The sequence below is a fragment of the Grampus griseus genome, assembly GCF_964374135.1.
Source record: "Grampus griseus genome assembly, chromosome: 1".
Taxonomy (NCBI): domain Eukaryota; kingdom Metazoa; phylum Chordata; class Mammalia; order Artiodactyla; family Delphinidae; genus Grampus; species Grampus griseus.
In genome coordinates, this window is record NC_139017.1 from 151,616,854 (window position 1) to 151,640,838 (window position 23,985).

The following is a 23,985-nucleotide window of genomic DNA, read 5'->3' on the forward strand; positions in this document are numbered from 1 at the left end:
GTTAACATCAAACCAAGTCTTTAAAAACGAAAAAGAAGCAACCCTTCTTCAAAAACCCTTCCCAGGTACAAACCTTCATTTCATTTAACTGATCTTTAACAGTGTTGAGGTCAGTGCCGACAGGGGGCATTGTGCAGAGTTTAATCACAGTGTTATCTAGCCAGTCAAACATAGCCTAAAATAAACATACAAATAAACAGTCAAAAAACAAAAACATAAGGACTTGGGAGACAATTAGCATGATCTCTGCTAATACAAGCAGAGATAAATCAAAGTATCAATACTTTGTGTTGTTTGTGCTCTCAGGTTGGGGGCAGAAATAAGGGATAATGATCTTTATTTCAGTAATATGGGGACTTAAGGATGAAGCCAACACGACTGGAATAATGTCCAAAATAAACTACTATTTCTTATGGCCAGCTAGCAAGCCCACAATGTGCTGAAGCTACCGTACTGTGCTGTGCTTTGAGATAACCTGGGTTGGGACCTCTAGCAAGCAATGACTTTGACAGTAAGGCCAGCTTTACTCTACAGCCACTGTGAGCATAGACAATATGATGAAAAACATGGCAAGAAGACTAGAAATTTGGATGTCAGAACTTTTCTTGCTACAAGTGGGAAACTTTGGCTAGAAATAAAGAAATAGCCTGTCTTTGGTTCAAGAATGTTGCAGTCCTGTGAAGGTGACCGACTCACGCTGGACTCAGAATATGACAGAAATCACGGGGGGCTTCCCTGGTGGCGCAGTGGTTGGGAGTCCGCCTGCCGATGCAGGGGGTGCGGGTTCAGGCCCCAGTTCGGGAGGATCCCGCGTGCCGCGGAGCGGCTGGGCCCGTGAGCCATGGCCGCTGAGCCTGCGTGTCCGGAGCCTGTGCTCCGCGACGGGAGAGGCCGCGGCAGTGAGAGGCCCACGAACCGCAAAAAGGAAAAAAAAATAAAAAATAAAAAAGAGAGACCACGGAACCTGTGTTTCCGTGGTGGTCACCTCGTGGCCTCTCACCTGAAGAGTGTCCTGATACTGCACAGCGGCTTGCATGGCATCCTCAAGCTTTTCCAGTCTCTCTCTCCATGTTTTGTTTAAGTTCTCCCAGGCATTATTCATCTAGGGTAAAAACAGTGGATCAGACTCTCCAATTAATCCCACTCTTAGTGTGAGTCCAGTAACGTTTTGTCTGAACCCCTTGTCCACTTCTCCACACCTCATCAATGCTCTTCTTCACTTCCGGCTTCTCAGTTTCTCCACAGGCAAAAATCAAATCTGCTCCAAGGATTCGAATAAACTCCAATTCCTCATGCAGACCATCTGTCTCTTCCTTAATAGTCTACATGTAAATGAACAGAACATAAGCCAAAACAGAAAGCAGAAGAGAACTTCCCAAACTTTGCAAATGTAATTTATACCCCCATCGACAGCAGATGTTGAACAGAACGGACAATTTCATTAAAGTCTTCCAGCGTTCTTAATATTTCACTCATCTAAACAGTGAAGCTTCAGAGTCTGGTTATTTTTCTTATATATACATCAAATATATTTTTATATATTAACAATAAATACATAAAACAGTCTGAGAAAGGTGCAATGAGCTTCAATAATTTACTAAAGGTCCAAGGAGATCATAATCTACAACCAGAAGTCTATTACAGAGAAGAAAATTAACTAGGATAAAATACTAGAGTACAAAAGTCACATATCTAAGAGCTGGGAGATGAGCATAATAGGAATGCTAGGCTATATAATCTCAAAGAAAGTCAGTTCTGTGCCAGATCCTAAAACATGGTTCATGGACTGGCAATGACAGGGGTGGGGAGGTGGAAATGGCTGAAGTAAAAGAAAGATATGAGTGTTAAGAGGGAGAATATAGAATAGCAAGACAGTCTTGCCTTGGGCTAAACGGACAAAATGAGGTGAGAAATGCATTTAATAAAAACTAGGATCCCCAAAAAGGCTAGAAAAAGGTATGTGGAAGTAACAATTGTTATTTCTGGATGATGAGTCCAGAATTTATTTTTTCTACTTTCTATTTTTCTACAGTAAATAAATTTACTCGAGAAATAAGTACACCAAAGAGAAGACTAAATTCAGAAACGAAAGCAAAGCTGGATTTTTAAAGCACATGCTACTAATATGAATTGTTAAGTTTAAAACTGATGACAGAATTACTTCTGTGTGATGGATCTGCTCTATATCACGACCAGTGGCGGTTGTATGTACCTATACAAAGTGGTAAAACTTGTACATTAAAAAAAGAAAAATCTATAATGAGCAGGTGTTTTTGTTCTAGTGTAAAGACATACTATTAAGCTTAAAACAAACAAAAAAAAACTTTTAAGGCACTCAGCCTGGCTAAGCAGTTAACACAACATAGTTGGATACAGTGCTTTCCCACAGGACAAACACATGAGAGAAGGGGTTTTGTTTCTTACCTCGGCGGCTTCAACCTGTTGTTTGATAATGGATGGGTCAATGCCAGGGCTTTCCAAGTCATGGACGATGTCCTGGGTGTCTTTGATGGTGGTGAGGAGAGCTGCCATGTCATACCAGAACTTCTCCGCTAGTTCAAGGACATCAAGGAATTTAATTTCTCGCTCTTCAGCCCGAGCTTTGATGTCCTCCCAGAAGAATACCATTTGATCCAATTTGTCCTGGATTTCTGAGGGGTATAGAAGAGTGAACAGGCCTTTTCTAAGGACTTAAAATCAGCCTCATCAGGTATTAGATCTAATCCTATTTTCACTGAAATTATCCTTAAAAGTCTCTAAAAATGTATAACTGAAGGATAGTTTTCTATCTTAGCTTTATTATTAATTATTTCTATGCTCTCATTTATCACTTACATTGGTCTCCCACATAAAGAGATCACAGAGGTTATCTGGAAATGAGTTATCATCTACTATAAAAGTACTGCTAAGATACTTATAAAGGGGCTGAAATGAGAACTCTGTTTCCAGTCTTCTGTGTTGAACCTGCTATGTTTCCCATGGAAAGTGTTATAAAAGGTAGTTATGTTCTACCCACTACTGGTACTGCAGTTTCCTCGTATTAGCGGGTAAAGGAGCATTTGTTTCCTGGTCTGGGAATCTAACTACCAATTGTAACCTTATTTCAATGGGGAGATGTGTTCTGAATTCTAAATGACTTCGTGGAATACTCATTACTTGGGCACTGCCTTTGCATTCAATGAAGTACATCTGGTGGGATGCTGGAGGTAACCACAGCCTAGAATTTATTCTATCGGCTTTTAAAAAATGATTAGTTTAATCAAGCACCTTTTGCAGCCAGATCCTTGTCAGCTCCCTGAGATCGCCCAATGAGCTCTTCTCCACGGCGCTTCAGGGCCTCAAAGGATGGCTGCAGTTTTTCCAGCTCCACGGTGGCACTTTTGTTGTCACTGATGCACTCTCTGATCTTGTCTACTTCAGCAGGGATCAGCGGTGGCATACGCAGGCGAGAGGAAAGATTCTCCAGAGTCTCCAACATGGGCTCAATTTTATCATGGAACTAAACAAATATTGGACCATTAGCCATCACAGCAGTACTTTGTCACACTTCTGGGGTAAATGTTAGGGATTAAGGCTAGTGTATAAATCTACTACTGTTTAGGATAAAACCTATGCTCAGCCTAGCCCCACGGCTGTCAAGTGTTGGGTTTGTCTAAAAAACTGTTTTGGGCATAGTATACCAGAGCTGGCCCATCAGAAAAAGTAAATGTTTAAGAAGCAAAAAGCTATTACTTACTATACGAAAAATCAACTCAAATCCTTAATGCTGCCACAATACTTCCCCAATTCCAACTAACGTGATGAAAAAGGGACAAGACTATGAAACCAGTGAGAGTCAGTGTGTCAACATCTCAGATGACAGTTGCATGCAACAGAGTAGACCAAGAAGTTAGATGCCCTCCACCAACTGTATAAATGGATGGGGAACTCAATATGCTACATGACTTGGAGTTTAAAAGTATCATGGCATGCAGTTTGACAACCCACCAGTGTAATAGTAAGAAACTAAAATGTCGGCATGATGAAAGATAATTAGGGAAGGCCAAATCTAACCTTATTCCGAGAGAACTACTGCCCTTTCCACTTTTCTGGTACTTTGAACAACATATCTATAATTGTAAAATTTTAATTTGTAATATGAAGCAGAGAGGGGACAAAAGGGAGCACAACAGACAAGTCTGCCCCCTAAAGCCAACTCTGGATTCATTGATTAGAATAATGCTTACCAACTGTTAAATGTCCTATAGGAAATAACACGGTAAACAAACAAAACCCCTTCCCATCACTCCCTCACTTCTAGGTTCTGCCCCAAATGAAACTGGCATAATAAACTGCATTAATAAAATTTATTCCACTAACGTTAAGGGAATTTTCCTTATAAATAATCCTCTTAATTCTCAGCTTCGTAAGAACACCCTAATCCCAAGGGGGTGGGTACCTTACCTCTGTAATCTGTAATGGTGGGCGCGGTCAACACAACAATGAAATGTGACGATGTGGGGAAGACAGGAGCAGGCAGCAACAACACAAAGTAACACATTCCACAATGTGAGTGAGAGATGGGACGGAAGGTGGGGGGGAAAAACTTGAGTAAGTACAAATATTAACCAAGAATATTGACCAAACATAGGAATAAATTACCCAGACATAACAGTAATATATTAGTTGGAAAGTATGTAGTTACATGCTTTAAACTCCACTGCTAGTGGTTTGTTTCTCCTTGACTCTACCTTCTCCCTAGTCAAGCATCTTTCTCTGAACTAGGAGCTAGCTGGTGGCCTCGTGAATAGGAAAACGAATGTGCTGTCTAAATCTCGAAAGCAACAGGCCCAATAGGAATTTGACTTCTTGAGGCATTTGTTGCTTCAAGATGAATTTACCCAAAATCATCCCTGCTAAAGGATTATCACAATATAAAATTTTCAAGGAAACAATCAACAGGCAATATATACCAGCCAAGATGCATTTCACCCTTCTTATAGTTGTCAGTATAACCAATGCTCCCTGGAATAAAAATGCAGACAGGCAAAGGCTCCCAGTCTCCTGATAATGTATCACCAGCATACTAGTCTGGACATTCCTGAGCATAGGGGCATACCGATACAGAGCCTCTTGCTTAGACTAAAGGACAGTTGAAGGTTATATGAGTTTAAGACACACACATACCTGAGCTGACTGGGAAATAGCCTCGTCCAGAGCCAGGGCCCGCTGGCGCACCTCCTCTTTAATTTGGGCATATGTATTTTCTGCTTTCTGGTATTTTTCTTGCACCATTTCCCCCTCTTCAGGGTTTAACTCCTTTAGTTGAGGGCCTATCTTTAGCAGCTTATCGATATGAGGTTTGTGTTCAGCAATGGATTCCCTTAGTTGCTATGCAAAGAAATATGGATTAAAATAAAATGAGCCTTCTTATACCAGTTTGTTTGTTTAAATACTTTGATCAGAGCTCATACCAAATGAACAAACTGAGTTACTAAAACCCAGCAAGTCCCAACATCTCACCGTTTATGGAGGGAATAAAATCTAAGTCTTGGACTCTGACTCTAATTCTCTTCAGTTTCAAAAGCCAGTTCACATGTTCCGCCACCCAGGAAGCTTCCCAGAAATCGTCTCTCACTCTCACCCTCCAATACAAATGTATTCCACTGTCTTCTGTACTCGTAAATACTTCTCTGTACTCTACTGTAGTTTGCACGATTTAATGTCTGTCTCCCTGCCCAGACTGGGAGACACTAAGCAGGACCAGCTACAAACAGCAACATTTCTGGTAATCCAACCGCTCCTTGACTATACTGCTGGCTACTTCCAGTTTACATCCTTCCTCTTACAGGAATACAGAGATAGCAATAAACATGAGTCATATACCACAAATAAAATAAACATTAAAAAAACTACCTTTAATGGTAACAGCATCAGTTGAAGTGTCTACAAATTTCCCTTTCATCTCAACTCTAGGCAGCAAATTGCTTTCTGATATTCCTGAGTGAAGGCTCTCACTCCAGCTAGGGCCTAACCACAAGGAAAGGGCCACCCAACCACAACCAAGTAACACCCCACTGTCACTGGGAAGATTTTAAACTCCCTTGATTTTTACGTGGTGCTTTGTTCACTTCTGCAATACCCAGGTTCCTGACATCTCCATAATCTTTTTTTTTTTTGCGGTACACGGGCCTCTCACTGCTGTGGCCTCTCCCGTTGCGGAGCACAGGCTCCGGATGCGCAGGCTCAGCGGCCATGGCTCACAGGCCCAGCCGCTCCACGGCATGTGGGATCTTCCCGGACCGGGGCACGAACCTGTGTCTCCTACATCGGCAGGTGGACTCTCAACCACTGTGCCACCAGGGAAGCCCCATAATCTTATTCTTTAACTGATTCATATTAAAGGACAAAGGAAATAATTCAGATATGTATTTTTACTGTGCAAAAAAAATTCTAACTGGTTAAGAATTAATTTCATAACATTTACTTATACTCAGTAGGTACTAATAAATAGGCTGTTTTTGAATAAATCGTAGAGCCCATTTTCAGTTCTGTGATTAAATAAAACTCGGCATGCTCCTTACCCTCATTTCCTCTTGTTGCTGCCTGAGCTGCTCATGATCAATAGCAGGAGGAGGTAACTGTGCTATTAGTGTCCGAGTTTCCTCAATCCAGGGGCTGAGCTCCTCATATGTTTCCCAAAACTGGTTCACCAAGACCTGTGCCCGTTCTAGGCGGGCGTAACGCTCTGAATTGAGCAGACTAATGGCTTCGTATTGTTGTATTAGAGACTCTGTCTTTTCCTGTGAACAAACAAAAAAAATGTAAGCATTATTATCATGATGAACCCTTCTTTAAAGTAAAAATGTAAGTATATATAGGTGTGTGTATATATATATATATATATATATATACACTAAAAAGTTTAAAGAAATACACACTAAAATGCTAAAAAATATGGATTAATCTAGTAAGCTTACAAGTGATTATTTTCTTTATACTCAACTGAATTTTTCTATCATACATATACATAATTTTATAATTTTTAAAATATGAAAGTAGTTTCACAAACAGTAAAACAGCACAAGCACAACACACCAAAATTAACCTTTTAGTGAATACCTTTTATAACTTTAGATACAGCACTACTGTAATAGGCCAGTTTGACTGAATCTCTCAGGGGCTAAGATGGGTATTTGCTCATCAAGTTTCATTTGTCTTTTTCCCTCTGATAAAAGTCTCCACAAACCTGGCATTTATGCTTTATATGTTTAGGATGAGCAGCTCAATTTATGAAGACTTCTGAGGAAACAGTGGTTACCCATACCCTTTATAAAAAACAAAACTGGTGTACAAATGGACTCTGTTGGTCGATTCTTTTAGAAATGGGTAATGATTTTTTAGAAGGACCTGAAGCAGAAATTAATATCTGCACACGGTTCTGAAAAATCTATCTACCTGGAAGGGTAACTCAAAGATAACTCATTATGGACTGAGGATGAGTAGCAATTCCTCTGTTATAAAGAAGATGGATTTGCAGTGTATTTCACATTATACAGTACGGCTGTTTAGACATCTGTGAACACAGGGTTAGGAGTCTGAATGCCCCAGAACATCAAGCTGGACTTAAGTTATCACAACCAGTAATAGAGGGAAAAAAAAAACTTCTTCAACTATCATTTCACAATTGTACTTCTAATTCACCATGATCAAGATAAGAACAATATGGTGAATAAATAAATGTAGTTTACCTGTAATATAGCTTTTTGCTCTTCCCCACATGTGCCAAAGATTTCACCACGATGACTGAATAGTTCATCCATGGAATCTTTGTGTCGAATGATGTCAATGGAGAAAGCCTTTGAAAAGTAAACTATTGTTAAGTCAAGAAATATAAGAAGCCCGAGCCTGTGTTAGTGAAAAGTTAGACATACCCTATGAAAAATTCTTTGCTTTAAAAAACCCACATCAAAAAAAAAATCAAAAAAAAAAAAAAAAGCCACATCAAAAACTGTTCTTATAAAGTTTGACACTTTGCCTATCCACACATCTTCAATGCTTATCTTTTAGTAGCTTATAAGAATATCTTCCCTCCTGAAAACCAGGAAGAAAACAGCTAACTACTCTTTCTTGGATTAATGGGCCTATTTCTATCCTTTTCACAAAGCAAAAAATCTCTTCCTCATCCTAACCAAATATTTATATAATTAGTCTCTACCCACCATCATGACACTGACTCATTCTACTTTACTTGGGATAGTCAGAAACTCTCTGCTAGTCACTCTTAAGAGACTGATGCTTCTTCTAGCTCAGGACACAGTGAATACGTCACTTACCTTCTGTACCTGCAGCTGAGCTGTGGTCTGGTCCTGTTCCAAGCGGATTGGACCCAGCGCCATCAGTTTCCGTTTTGTTTCAGCAACCCAAGCTAGTTCTGCATCAGCAGCTTGCTCATACTAACAGACATATTGAAGAAAAATGGACATATTACAGCCAACGTCCTCCTTCTGAGAATTCTAATTTATTCAACATAGAAAGGCCTAGATTTTCAGTAACACAGTTTACATCTCACAAAGTAAAGTCAAAATTGGTGACAATTTCATAAAATCACAAATCAAGATGCAGACAATTTAGAGTTGATCCTACTTCAGCAAATATGAGTTGATCTTATTTCAACTTCTTTAGAAAGACATTATAGGACCCAGTGAGTGGTTCTACAGCTAGAAACGACCATGGAAACCAAGACTCTTCAAAAGAAATACACTTTCTAATGAGAGTACTTTTTTGAGGCTGTGCTCTTTTTCTGCCAATCCTCTTTCCTACCCATGCTCTAAACAGTAGCAGTCATGTGTTTAAATACAAACTACCATGGCGGCAGACGGCTGAGTCAAGTTAACTTGAAGTACTTGCTCAGTTGAAGAACCCTAAGGCCCCAGAAGAACACCAAACCTTTAAATGGAATGCAATAACGTATGCAATGCCATCAACAAATACAAAACCTAAGAACATGTTCTATGTGACCATTGTTCAATGAGGTCCCTCAATCTTTTACCTCTTCCTCGTCAACGTTGCCGAATTACACTAATACTTAAAGGAAAGTGAGTTCCCAAGCGTGATAAATTTCACACTGAAATATCTGGCCAGGATGAGGGATATTAATTAAGACATAACAGGAATGCACTTGGCATCAGAGCAAACTTCTCTGTGGTTCAGAAAGCATTTGCTTATCACTATGAACTCAAGGAGTCATGTTATATTAATTTATTTTTTGCACCATGGCACATTAATAGGTGCATATCCAGCTACAAAGAAAAGCAAATAAATTTTCCCAGAAAGTAGGAAGGAAAAAGGATTGAGGGAAATATGACACCTGTGTTTACTTGGGAGGGTTCTATTTTGGATGGCTCTGCTATTTTGGTTAGCATATTTGATAGTAATTATAGTTCTTGGTTCTGTCCCCTTTTCCATCTAATGCTAAAACAGCTGATTATGTCAAACTAAGATTGTGATGCACTTGGACCTTTCGGATCTAGATATTATCTACCCCCATCACCATCTGCCTCTTAGCAGGGCAGTAGCAAGGAAAGGGCTCACACACTCTCTTCTCCAAGTTCTTTTCTGCTCAAAGGGGTCAAGTATTTTTGGTCAAACCTAGATCCATCCTCACTTACCTTTACCTAATCAGTTCCCACCACTGAAATGATTCGTTGCATCAGATTTAGCTTGATCTCATTTATTCCTATTCCTGAGCCTGTATTTATGTGGGTCATAGTTTTGTACTTCACGCTGCCTAAAATATTAATGCAGAGGTGTTTATAAAGATTACCTGTTGTGATCTCTGAATAGCAGCATCGATTTCATCCACCCTTTGTCCAACAGTGTCACTGACCAGCTTGTACTGCTCATTGGCATCAGACACAAGTTTATCCAGCCCTTCTCTGGCTCTCCAGGGCACCAGCTCTAAGAGAGCACGGCTCACCTCATTCACTGTGTCCAACACCAGCCTGTGCTCCATGACCTCCTTCTTTAGCTCCTAAAGAGGGAAAAAAGTTTTCAGGCCATCCCTTGCTAAATTAAGCACATTAGCAGCTGTGCTGGGTGGAAAGTGCTCTCTCTACCACACATCCCAGCAGGGCTCTGACCTCCTTCCTTCACTTATTTATTTTTTTTCTTGTCTCAGATTTTTCAATCACTCCACAGCCTGACTTTAGGCTTAGCCGCTTAGAACTGTCTGCAAGACTTCTCCAGCCAGACTGTCTCTGGGTAACATGAATGGTGCTTTTTGCTTTTTTTCTCCTTACTTCAGTAGAAATGATAAATAATGCTTTAATCATAGGTATTTACCTCAACAAATACCTACACAGTATTTCTGCACATCTAGAACTGCACTAGATCCTGCAGGAGAATCAAACATAACCATGAAGTACTCTTTTAGAGAATGAACTATGACAGTAAATTCTAAAATGTTGCATATAAAGCAAGCTTCTTACGGTTTTTTAACAGTTTTTTAAAACAATTTTATTTATTTTTGGCTGCGTTGGGTCTTCATTGCTGTGCGCAGGCTTTCTCTAGTTGCAGCGAGCGGGGGCTACTCTTTGTTGTAGTGTGCGGGCTTCTCACTGCGGTGGCTTCTCTTGTTGCAGAGCACGGGCTCTAGGTGCGCGAGCTTCAGTAGTTGTGGCTCGCAGGCTCAGTAGTTGTGGGCTTAGCTGCTCCGCGGCATGTGGGATCTTCTGGGACCGGGGCTCGAACCCATGTCCCCTGCATTGGCAGGTGGATTCTTAACCACTGCGCCATCAGGGAAGCCCTTCCTAGGGTTTTGAGACAATCTTTTTTCTTCTTCAGAACCATAACAAGTGCTTTATATAGGTCTGTATATCAAATTTTATTTTCCAAGAATAAACGAAAAACAAGGCAGGCAGAAATTTCTGGTTTACATTTAAGGTATAGATAGTTGGTATTAAACACAAGAATTTAAGGATTCTAAGAGAATTCTAAGAGAACTTAAGGATTCTAAGAGGAAAAATTTTTTCCCTTTACAGTGTGAAATGACAGCTCACCTTCTGCCTTTGCTGAAACTGGGGTATTTGCTCCCCTGTGGGAGACTGTCCTCCACTGGCTGCCAGCTCCTCCTCCACTCCCCTCAGCCACCAGGTCAGTTCCTCATACGTGGACTGGAACTTGGCGGCCAGCTGCCGAGCTTGCTCTAAGGTTCTGAGGGCCTTGGAGCTAGTGAGTGTGATGTCTGCATAGCGAGTCTTTATGCCATCCAGTTTCTCTTGGATAAGCAATACCTCTTCACCTGTGGGAGACAGCACACAATTATTCACATTTAATAGGATATGAGGGAGCCCTCTTAACCTCCCTTTCTTCAAATCAGAGCTCAACTTCTATAGATGCTCTCTCCCTATGGCAGTGGTTTCACCTAGCATCCCACACTAAGGGAGGTGGGAAATACACCTTCAATCAATAGAAGAAGTGACTTCTGAGATTATTAAGATCTGAGTTTGACTGCAGGTGTTCCTACACATTCTCAGCACCTTTCAGTAAATGCTGGCATTCACCATATTGGAGGAGAGGGGGAGCCTTCATCTATAACCAGATCTGAGACAACAGTGTTTTAGTTTTCAAAAATTGAGCAGGAAATAGGAACCCAAGCTGCCCGTCACCTGGGAGCACGTGGTAATACAATCTTAGTGAGTACTAAGCTCCTCCTATCTGCAAAGAGAAGTGGCTACTGTAGGGTGCTGATGTAATTGTCTGTGGGACCACAGAGGTGCTAAGAGATGCACTTTTCAAAGTACCTGTGGTTTGTTTTAGAAGAGCCTGGCCGTTTTTAATAGCTTGATCTACATTCTTCTTTCTATTAACAATTTCTTCATTTAAAGCCTGAAAGGAAAGAATACCATTAATCCTAAAACTATGGCACAACAAAGGGAAAGAAATGTGACCCCTTTAAGAGACCAAATTTAAAGTAAAGAGATCAATACCAGTTTAGTTTAAACATGAGATATTTGATTCCTTCATTTTCTCTTTGGTTACCCCCTTCTTTAATTACTCAAAACAATGAAATCAGCTACTTATAGGCAAACTTTCCTTTGATGAGAAGAGATTTAGGACTAAATCCACTTTACTAATCTATTGGTACCAAACGTGAACCCAAGAAAGGTAGAAGTAGAATTCAGCAAAAATGTCTACTATGTCCAAAATAAAGAATAAGGCGGAAAGTTCAACAGAAGAAAGTCAGCAAGAACGGGCTGACTTAAATCAGGATCCTGGTTAAAAACTCTCAATATCTGAAGTCAACGAAGCAGAAGAACCTAAGATTATTAAAACCCAAAAACTGCTTTGCTGATTTTTACCATCCCCAAGGAAATGTCACAAAAACGAAAACAAAAAGGGGCAAATTGTTGTTTCTACTCAGATCACACAGAATCCCTGGAATTTGAGTATATAAATTCTAGAACCATTAAAAAACCCTAGGCACTACTATTTAGGTAATCTGGTTTTGTTACAGAACATTCTTTCACATAACTGCTCAAGTGGAAACTGAATGATAATTCCTTGATGATGTAAAACATGAGTTGGAATTGAGATGGCCCGATTACATTCTGGATCATCTTCTAGGATTATTGATTCGGTCTGTTAAGTACAAGTATTTCCATGTAAATCATCAAAAAATAGATTAGTCCAGTCTGTAACTATGCACTTGTGTATAAAATAAAGTTGAAATGTTTGGAATTTAAAAAAAGAGAGAGAAATGAAGAGAAACATGAATCAAAATTACAAAATAACTTAGTAACATAATAAGAATGGAAAACACGAATACCAGGTGGTCAGCATGCTGCTTCTGCAGGACATCCTGTCTGTAATCCTTTACGAACACTGAACTGAGCTTGTCCTCAACCTCAGCCAGCCAGTTGAGCACCTCCACCTCATCCTCCCCGAACAGCCTAGCGTTAGACAGTGCTTGTTCAAGCAGGGCTGCTTTCCGACAGCACCGGTCTTGAATCTCACTGAATCGGGCCTGCAATGAGTCTAGCTTTTCAGACAGTACACCCTGCTCTGCAGAACATGTCAGGGAGGAGAGGGACTGCCCAATTTTGACTGCCTGGTGCACATCTGTTGCATGGCTTTCTATTTCTTCCTCCAGAGCCTGGAAATCCAGATGGAAAAAATGAATAACAGAAACAAAATAAATGAAAAGTAGACATGAAACAATGAATCACAAATGATATAATAATAATATAAGAGTTCACCTACTGAAGGGCAAAAATAACATAGAAACAGAGAACAAAAGCTGTTTCTCCTGATAGCAGCCTATTAGGCCATTTCTATTTTTACTTCAAGAATGTGACTAGTCCAATTAATAACTGGACCATATTTTAAATTAAACTTATTAAAAACCCCCCACAAAACACATCTTATAGAATGCTGCAGGCAGTTTTCTAGGATTTCTGGTTCCAGTTCTGTGTTTTCATTTACCATAACTACTTCTTACCTTGTGCCGAACAATCTGCTGCTGTATTTTGGCAGTCTGAGTGCCAACAGGTTCTGAGTTAGCGAGCTTCTTCTCTGTGACAGATAAGAAGTCAGAAATAGGCTCAGCTGTCTCATGGAATTGTTTGGCCAGAACCAGGATATCTTCCAGCTGTTTTTGCCTACACAAATATATAGAACAAGCTGCTCAGGCAAAAAGTCACATTAAGACTGATAATAGTACTATATTCAGTAAAAGACCAACCTTAATGAGGCACATTTGAAATATCAATAGTAAACAGAACACACATAAACAGTACTTTGCTGTTTTAAAGGCTTTCATAAGCAGTACCTTATTTTGATTCTGTCATGCCCTTGTAAGGTAGGCAGAATTATCCCACTATTACAAAAGAGAAAAACAACCCTGAAGGCTTAAAGAAAGATCTGTCCAGGTCGCCCACTGGGTAGCAATAGTACAATGAGGATTATAATCAGACCTTCTACTACTCTGTCTCCTACTGGATGTGGCACATGCATCCTCTGTACAGGTGACCAAAATAAAGTTTAAAGGTGTAAAAAAAAAACATCAGTTTTCATTTCTCTTTCCCCATCACTGCTACCTTCACTTGTGAGTGAAGAGAAGAGAGAGCATTTGAAGAGCAAAGGCAGACCAAGCTATGAATGAGAACCCCCCCTTCCTATCTCCCCCAATCCAGTCAGGCTTCTAGTAATTTCAAGCCCCAGAGCATAACTTTGAATTCTGATTCAAGGCAAAAAATGACCTCAAACTAGCTGAATTTGCCAAGGCAAACAGCAGCCAAAAGATCTATGGACTTTATAAATGGAATCTTAAATCTGGAATCTTATTTAATGTAACATCCACACTTAGCTTGGATTTCAAATACCCTGCAGATTAAAATCAGCAAATTACAAAAGGAGAGAGGAAGCCTGAATGCTGGAGGCAGCCTAATAAGCAACAGACAGAAAAACCACTGCAGAACTGTATGAGCACACAGATTAACAATCAAAGGCCATGACGATGACGCTGGAGCATTAAAAACAGACTCAGTGCTATGTCATCTGAAAAGACCCTGGAAGCATGTGACTTTTATTTCAGAAAACCTTCACTGAACACCTACTCTGGACAAACTTATCTTAATAAGAAATGATTTAATATAAAGATCTGCCATCTTAATTATCTGGAAATTTAATTATGCTCGAGTATAAAGAAAAAATATTTCTAGATGCTATTTTTAAATGTCAATATAAAGTACAGAACTTCCTTTCTTAGTTTATGTCCACTTGCAAAATACATCTTGAATTAATAATACAACTAAAACATATAATCTTAAATATTATTAATCAAGAATTTCAGTTTTAAAATATTGCTTGGTGGGTTACTTTAATTGGTTAATGACCTGCTTATAAATTTTATTCTTTTTTTAAAAAAGAATAAAATACTACATTTTATACTGGAGTATAGTTGAGTAACAATGTTGTGTTAGTTTCAGGTGTACAACAAAGTGATTCAGTTATACATATATATGTACCTGTTCTTTTTTAAATTCTAAATTTAAAAAATTTCATTCTTAAAAAAATTGCCCCTAATTTCTATGTCTTTCTTACTCACCTCTGATTTTGGAATCTGAAAGTTTGAAGAAATCAATGTAATAGGATTTGGGGTAGCAAAGAGAAGAGCTAAAATAATTTAGAGGCATCGAAAAACCAGTATTAAAGAATCTAAACAAAAGTCTTTAGGATGTCTACAACAAATGACACTGCTCTTGGTATTTCTCTTTAAAATATTGGCTCAGAAACTGTGTTAGACTAGGAGGATGGAAGCAAGTAGGGTAGAAGGAAAGAGTCATAAAAAGATACATTAGGAACAAACCATGACTTTAGTGAGCTTAAGGATCTAGGAGATAAGTACATAAAATAATGACCATAATACAAGGTACAGATGATGAGTTATGGCAGTTAAGATGAAACTGAAATTGTTCTATGCCTGGGGAATAAAGAAAACCTTCATAAAAGCAGGGGAGATGAATAGAAGTATTTCATGGAAGATACAACACCACCAGCAAAGACAGAATTAGGGAACTGACAGAAGATACTGAAGAACCGAATACGGTTTACTGTGCCCACAAGGAATGAGAACAGTGGAAACTAAGAAAGGTAGGTTAGGGCCAAACAGTAGAGGGCTTTGAATGTTGGATTAAAGAGACTTTATTTTATAGGCAACAAGGAGTCATTAAATGTCTCTGAGCGTGCAAAGAGGGGAAGGCCTGAGGGTAAGCAGCAGTAGAGTGATGATCAGGTGAGCCACCTCATGGGAACTAGCTCAAGTGAGAGTTTGTAAGTCATGAACTGAGGCGAGTGGGAATTAGAGAAATGGACAGAAAGGAAAGACACTGTAGAAGTGAAATGGACAGAATTTAGCATCCTGATAGATATGGGACACAAAGCAGGGGGGAAAAAAGGGTAAAAAATGAGGTTGAGGTTTTAAGCCTAGGAAACTGGAAGGTTAATGGTGCTATTAGTGGAAATGGATGGAGAGACAGAAGAAAAGTGGTGCAATTTGGAAATGAAAGTAAGTTGAATTCTTTCATTTGTTTCTCCCACTAACGTGGAGCAAGCAAATACTTTGTAGCTCAGATAAGAAATAAGCAAGCCATGGATGGGTAGAAGTAAAGAGACTGAAGAGAAGGTTATCTGAAGAGGGCCCATGGCTACCTAGATAATACATGATCAGCTCTACAACTCTCATACTGATTTCTGATTAGTTATCATTTATTTTTAAAACTGAGAACAGTATAAGCTAAAAGTGAAGACATGGTGTGACTTATTAAAAGCTCAAGTGACACTGGGCTAACTTATAGCTATGGAAAGAGAAAGCACTTCCTTGGAGAAGAAAAGTATACTGCCTGTCTCGTGGCCATTTAGTGAAGGAAGTCCATGCATCTCTTGAATGCTCATCTAACAGAACCACAGACTAGCTCCTAGATGTAAGAACATCTAATATTAGGATAAGCTAACAGAAAAGAACATGACAAATTTCAATTCCAAGTATCGAAAACATTATTTATAAATATGAATGGAAAAAATCTGTTTCCAAAACTCAGAAAATAACTTGGCTGGATTGTAGGAGTCTGCGTCTGCTGTTTGGAACCAAGATTATACTGCAACAGAACACCACCAAAGAGCAATGAGTCTTCCAGGTCTCAGAAATTTATGGAGTAGCTGAGGCTCATTTCCTGAGTTACTCTGGTTATGAGGATCACCTCTAAAAACTTATCTCTCTTCAAGACAAAAGCCGTTAAACACCTACCAAAGCACTGTATGAATCATCCAGGGGCTTTTAGAGCACCTCAGTGATACAAGTCAGAAACCGCCTCGGACCTATATTCCTCAAAACCCCAATGGCTTTACCTGGCTGCTGCCTTGCTGAGTAGTCCTGTCCATCTAGTTTCAAGACTCTCCAACTGCCCAGTGATCTTCTCTCTATCAGCCCGCTCAGCTGCCTGGGCTATTCTGCCTCCTTCTGCTTGAAGCATGTCTACTGTGGCCTTTCGATCATCTAGGAGCCGCTGGAGCAACTGATGTACATGTTTAAAAGGAATGAAAAGTGATAACATGGGGTCACTTTAAAATCTGAAACAAGGAAAACAAACAAAATCCAAAACCTCACCCCACTGAGCCCTAAGTTTAATTGAATAATGAAGGTTTTTTTTTTTCCATCCTAAGGCAAAAATATGAGATATAATTCCTACCACCCATATAAACTTTTCATACACTTAGGGTTTTAAATGGAGCAGTGACTACCATTATGTGACTGATAGGGAACTTAGTTTGAACCGGGAGAAAAAGGCACTGAAATGGAAATTAAACCAAAAATATATACATATATAGATAAAACCTTATACATGATATACATTATTTAAATACTGCTGACCCAAAAAGCACTAAAAACCTCTTAAGATAAAGTGGTGACTGAAACACTGAAATAGGATAAGTGAACAAGCAAAATGGTTCAGTTCAATACATGTCATGGTAATCTAGGAGATTATAAAGTAAGATGATGAAAATCAATTTCTGTCTTTCTTTTCTGGATCACACAAGGTAGGTTAGGATTCTACTAAAACTCCTGAATATGCTCCTGAAACCATAAGCAAATGTGTTGTCTGTCATTCCCTACGGCTGTTACAGTTCACTGCCCCAACATTCTCACTTACCTTCTGTTCTTGGATCTGTGCTTTCACCACTTTATACTCAGCAGATGGGGGTTTCTGATTGGCTATGAGCTCCTCAGTGTCTGCCAACCAGCTGAGCAATGGCTCCAAGGCATCTTGGAACTTCCCACAATGCAACAAAGCCTCCTGGAGTTGTGCGATTCTTTGTGCAACCTGTATCACAGACATGGAGGTTCATTACGAGAAAGGAGAGAGCTTTTAAATGACTACTCACCCCTTTTTGTAACTACAGACTGGAACTGCAAATTTTTATTTGCATTCAGGTGCCAGGGAAACCAGAGATTGCAATGTCTCTTTTCTCTGCCCTCCATCCCCAGTATACTCACCTTTTTATTCAATGTGTTCCACCGAGCGTTGATCTCTTCCATGTCATGTTCCAAACCCTGCACATCACAGTTTTTTCCGGCACTCTGGATCAAACCCTGGCCGAGTCCATTCACCTGCTGTAGTTTCATCTGAAGAGGATCCACCTGTTCTTTCTGAAACATCTAGATAATTGTAAGCCAAAGAAGATTTAATCTAAAGGCAATGAGATCCTCTACACCACACAGCGACTGGTTATTCTTGGGAGATTTATGATTTAACAAGGGACGGCCAGGAATAACAAGAGAAAACAAGCCATTTGTACAGGAAAGGATCAAGGAAACGTGGTTTCATATTTCAATACATACATTCTCTTATGGACAAGTAATTACAGAGAGTTACAACACTACTTAGGCATTTAACTCAATGACTCATGGTTTGTCTTTGTTCGTTTTTTAATCTTCTTAATTTTTAATGCAAAAAGCTATAGAGAATAAAAGCAGCACCAGCCTCAAGATATCATGAAAGTGTGATGCATATCAGTCCTAAAAGGGAAGACTGACTAGTATTTAAGATTAAGAATATCTTGGGGAATAGCTTTAATTGACCACTGATACATGCAAGGCTCTTCTCTGACTTGGACTAATAACTCAATTAGCCAAAACATATTAATGGTGTGAAGAACACCAACCTCATAGCTTAATCCCCCTGTGGCTATTTAACTCCATTCTGTTCCAAGGCCACAGACCACACACAGCCAATAATCTTGAAATAGTATTCTTCTGATTACAAAGGGAAATGGGCCAGTAATACTGGGAGATGTCCTTAACAACTTCAGGCACCTACTCTGAGTAAGATGCAGGTATACATAAAATATTTTTAAAATAATGATACTATATATCCATGTTCACCATGAAACAATGGAATTTTAAAACAATATGAACAAGTATAACAAGCCATGTGAATGTTTCTTTCTAATGCAGTCAAGGTCCATTATTACTTGGAACTTTCTAAAAGGAAACAAAGAGTCACAAGAGAACAGTACTTTTGCCACTCTAATGGTATTAAGGAAAAGAATGAGATAAATATTTGTCCCTAAGATCAGATTTCTCTCAATTATCAGAGGATAAAATGAGCCATATTTCCACTAGTCTCGATCTATTTCCATTCTTTTCTCTTCCATAAAAAGTTCCTTCAGTTTCAGTAAGACAGGTGAGCCAATTAAAGCCAAAGAATGACAGAAAATCGAAGAGGACAAAAATAAATGTGAAAGAAAATTATAAGTTTGGGTAAGACTAGTTTTGGCCTATGTGAGACCACAGATCACACTAGGATTAGGAAAGTGATTCTAGCAAGAGTGGTCTGTGGCTGAACAAGTGAGTCACCAGGGAGGAAAGGCTCCAGGGAACACTGAAAAAGGAAGGTTATACAGGTACTCACCAGTGGGCTTCATTTTACACTATAATCCGACTACACCATATTTTGTTAGGCAACACTACAAGGCAGTTCAGTTAAAAATGACTGTTACTCCGACAGAATGGTTCCCAGAGAAAGCAAGTGCTATGATTCTATTTTGTGTTAAAGATGTTTTCACTGCAGAAAAATCAGAGCAGAGGGGGGAAAAACAACTCCCACGGCTTAAGCTGCTTGAGTGCAACAAAACGGCTGTGGGGCAGGGGTTGGAAAGGCAAAGAAAGCAGAAATGCCTAAGGTACAGAGAGAAGATGTCAAGTCCACACTGAAGAGCCCCCTTTTACTCAGTAATTAAATCCTGTCTCATGCTATGACTGACATTTAATTTTTTCTCTGTTGTGCCAATATGGTAGCCAACAGCTACTTGTGGCTCTTTAACTAGAAATTCAGTTCCTCAACCACACTAGCCACATTTCATCGGGTCAACAGCCACGTGTGGCTAGGGCCTAATATATTGGGCAACACAGAGAATACCTCCTCTCCTGGCAAGAAGCTCTATGGGCTAGCAATGTAAATGACACAGAAAAGCAAAAATAAAATTTTAATAGCTTAACAATCTCTTTCATATAACACAGCGAATTCTTTTCTTAAAATTTGGATTTACTTTGTTCGTGAAGATTTCACATAGAAGCATTAGAGGTTACTTCATTTCCCATGCCCACTCTATGGATTAAGTTGACAGGGAATGGGTATTTGTCTCATTTTTTTCCCCAGAAGTTAAAAAATATATGAAAGTGCCTCTAGATACTAAGTACTGTTTAAATATTTATACTGAACACCAGTGAACAGAATGTTAAAGAAAGTAAATTTGAAAACACTTGCTCCTTTTCTCTCAACTCCCAAATAAAGCTGTTGTGCAAAACCAGTGCTTTTAGGATACATTAAATTCCTACTCCTTACTATTTCAGTGGGACTGTGCCATGTTATTAACTAACCAGTGCTGGCAGACATTTCCCAGAGCGGAACACTAGTAAAAATTATTGCAAGGCTGTAAGATGTAACAGGGACATAAAACAGAAAACTTCCCAAAGAACTTCTTCAAATGCTTTTATCTTTGGTAACACCACAGTCTCCCAGTTTTCATCCTGACTGATCCTTTTTTGATGTCCTTTGCCCGCTTCCTCTTCTATATCTCCAAATGTTAGCCTTTGTGGGTAGGGATAAGAGTAGCACGTCAGTCCTGAGCCCTCTTCTCATTCCACACTCTCCTCTAAGCAATTCTATCCATTCCTACGGCTTTAAATACTTACCATGATAAATGCTCATCACTCTAAAATTTATAAGTATCTTTTGAATTTCAAATCTGGATATCCAACTACTTAATATTGCCATACAAATGAATCACAGGCATCTTGAACTTAAACATTCCAAAATCGAACCTGCTAATTTCCTCTTCCCCAAGTCTGTTCTTCCCTAAGCAATTTACTACCGCCCCCATTGTATGGCTGTGAGCATAACTGACGCCATTTTGGGCCCTTAGAGCTTCTCGCATCCTTTTGCTGACCCAACCCAGGACTGTACCGTACAGTAAATCACTTCTCTGCTGTCACGGGCTTTGTAGATAATAGATATTGTTTAATAATCATCAGGACCCAGTAGCCCCTATGCTCTGTCCCCAAACAATGATGAAAACCTTCACTGACATATATTCCTGGCGCCCATGAGACTAGTACCCATTCATAAATCTTGACTTAGGAATGCACGTCCTGTTTCCAAGCACCTGCTGCCCCCACCCCATAAACCCCAGACCCTAGGTTAACTGTAGAATTGCCCCAGTGGCCCCCTGGGCGGTGCAGAGTACAGCTGCGAATGCTTCGAGTTGTTGTCTGTCTAATCTCACCCTGACAGTAAGTTACCCTATAATAAACTGATCCATTGATTATATGGAGCTACCTGCCTCCTTTTTTGGTCTCAAGATGCCTTCTCGGTTTAATGAGTACTTTTTGTTCCCTCCACCCTCCAACACCCATCCACTCAGTTGTGCAAACCAGAACTAGAAGCCATCTTTGATAACTCCCCCTCACTCCCTCCCAATATGAAAGCCATTATCAGGTCTTATTGATTCTGCCTCCAAACTGTATCTTAGATCCATCCAATTGTCTTCAAATCCACTGACATCTCTCTAGTCCAAGCCACCTGGACAATTGCAGTAATCTAGCAGGCTTGTTTACTCTGTCCTTGATCCCCTGCAATCCACTCTAAACACAGTAGCCAGTGTGATTTTTTTTTTTAAGTTGCAAACCACTCTGTGTTTTCTGTATTCCATGTCAATAATCATAATACGAACTAACAAATATAAGACAAAAGAAATCTGAGAATTATAAACCCCGGATAATGTTGAGAATGTTTACTGTCAGTGTGAACCAGTTTTCTCTATCTTTAAGCTGAGAGCCATCTTTTAAAAAACGTAAATGACATCATTTCACTCCCCTACTTAAAATCTTTCAATAGCTTCTTACGGCTCTTAAGGTAGAAATCCTTTTGAGGACTTCTTTCTCAGCCCCTGCATCATCTGGCCCCTTCCTAACTCTCCAGGTTTACTGCAAGGCACTCTTCCGGAACCCTTGCTCACTGTGGTCAAGCCACTTGGCTTTCTTTTAGCTCTAACATGCCAAGCTCTTCCCAGTTACCATTTCCTTTGTCTGGAATGCTCTTCCCTCTGACTCTCTAAGTAACTAAATAACTTATCCTTCAGGTTTTAGTTTTAAAATTCCTTCCCTGACACCACAATTGAAGTTAAATACCCCTATTGTTTCTCATCATAACCTTTATTTTTTATTCAAAGCATTTGCCACATTTGTAACCATGTATTTGTGTCATTTTTGTTTAATGTCTGCCTCCCCTACTACAGTATAAGTTCCACAAGGGCAGGGACCATGCCGATGCTATTCACTGCAGAAGCCCCAGTGCCTGGCTCAGAGTAGCTACACAATGAATATTTATCCAGTAAATGAATGAATCCTTGCATAGAAATGGTGTTAGAGAAAGCAAACAAATCCATAAAAGTTCTGCTGATCAGCTGAGTATTCAAACACTGAACCGAAGTTGCGGGGCTCCCCAGTTTTTGCTTAAAGAGACTTTCTTGGCAAATTTTAATTTTATCGAACCACTGTTTTATACAAAAGGTTTTTTTCTTCCATTGAACCAATGACTGGAAATAAGACTAAGGAAATCTAAACATGAGGAGAGGGCTTAAATAACCACATATTGTTCTTAGTGGGCCTAGGATCCCACTACAGAAATAGCAAGCAAGTTCTGGCCTTTTGCTTCCTCTATCAAACCTTCTTGCGATTGCAATTGGAAAGCTTTTATCTATTTTAACCATGTATACATGTGTACATTTGTACATACACATGCAGAGGATCTAAAGCAGTTCATTTTAAATCATAGATTTTACAGCTGGGCTACAATTTCCTTCTCCTGTCATTTATATCAGGCAATATTTCATAAAATGACAACCTCCTGTAGCTGGAAGGATCCTTAGAGATTACCTAGCCCCACCTACTCATTTTGTAGATGGGGAAACAGAGATCCCAGAGACTGATATTAAGGGTTTCTCTGAATATTCTTCCTTTATGCAGATGTGACTGGCTCTTTATAATGTAATCCCTATATTTCATTGATTATTGCTGTAGGCTTTATACTAGAAATATTCTGTATAATCAAGAATGCTGGTGACTTTGGATAGGTTGCTGGGATCTTAGTGTCAATCCCAAATTCAGTAAAACTCAGAAAACTGAATCAAATCCCTCAATCTGAAAGGTGATGCATTCTAATTTGATGGGATGCCTAATTACAAAATAACTGGTGAAGCCCAGGTGACACTACCACCACTCGGCTAAGCAGGAGGATCTGTGGCACAGTTGACGGCTTATAGCCTACAATCAAGACGATTTTTCATTGCTGGCAGCTGCATGTTTAATGGGTCCTCCAGCTAAGGCTGCCCTGGAAGGTTCTGCAATGGGGTGAACCCAGCTTTCTTGCAGCATCCATGGATATTCAGGAGATTAATATTCATCCACTCGCAACAGGGAAGGCATATTATGAAGAAGGCACTGTTTTGGGTCCCGGGGATGGTGTAAAATCAAAACCATCTCCTCAGTCAGTAACCCCTGACTGTATTTGACTAAACTTCTAACTCCTTCACTGCTTACCAGCGACCAAATGACGACAGGACGGTGAACTGCAGAAAGCTGCCACTTTCAAAATCCTTTGACCAAGAATATGCTCAAGGACAGGAAGCCTGGGAAGAGGGTTCACAACACATTCTGTTTTCTAACATCAGGAATCTCAAAATCCTGGAGCTAAGAGAGACCCAGGAGGACATCAGCCCAATTCTCATTTTATGGATTAAGAAACAAGAGGTCCAGGAAAGGAAAAGTGACTGCTTCAGGATACAAAGTTTGACAAGATGACTAAAATGTCTCTTTTTCATAAATATTATTGTGCCTTATTAGGCTTTTAAAAACACACATTTGTATTAAAAAACTGTTATTCACAC

The 23,985-nt window shown here is 39.6% G+C and overlaps 1 protein-coding gene across 4 annotated transcripts in view; it reads right to left on the reverse strand.

Moving 5' to 3' along the window:
• Positions 1-23,985, reverse strand: part of MACF1 (microtubule actin crosslinking factor 1) — a gene marked incomplete at its 5' end in the record, with an annotated part of 341,117 nt that overhangs the window by 36,486 nt on the left and 280,646 nt on the right. For all 4 annotated transcript variants that reach the window (XM_082674679.1, XM_082674680.1, XM_082674678.1 and 1 more), the window contains 17 exons: positions 74-175; positions 1,001-1,102; positions 1,200-1,322; positions 2,425-2,651; positions 3,268-3,499; positions 5,167-5,370; positions 6,564-6,782; positions 7,731-7,838; positions 8,316-8,435; positions 9,806-10,012; positions 11,040-11,281; positions 11,784-11,868; positions 12,809-13,135; positions 13,481-13,640; positions 16,888-17,054; positions 17,691-17,861; positions 18,035-18,196. In XM_082674679.1, coding sequence (XP_082530805.1) covers positions 74-175; positions 1,001-1,102; positions 1,200-1,322; positions 2,425-2,651; positions 3,268-3,499; positions 5,167-5,370; positions 6,564-6,782; positions 7,731-7,838; positions 8,316-8,435; positions 9,806-10,012; positions 11,040-11,281; positions 11,784-11,868; positions 12,809-13,135; positions 13,481-13,640; positions 16,888-17,054; positions 17,691-17,861; positions 18,035-18,196 — 2,958 coding nt within the window. The remainder of the gene's footprint in view (positions 1-73; positions 176-1,000; positions 1,103-1,199; positions 1,323-2,424; positions 2,652-3,267; positions 3,500-5,166; positions 5,371-6,563; positions 6,783-7,730; positions 7,839-8,315; positions 8,436-9,805; positions 10,013-11,039; positions 11,282-11,783; positions 11,869-12,808; positions 13,136-13,480; positions 13,641-16,887; positions 17,055-17,690; positions 17,862-18,034; positions 18,197-23,985) is intronic.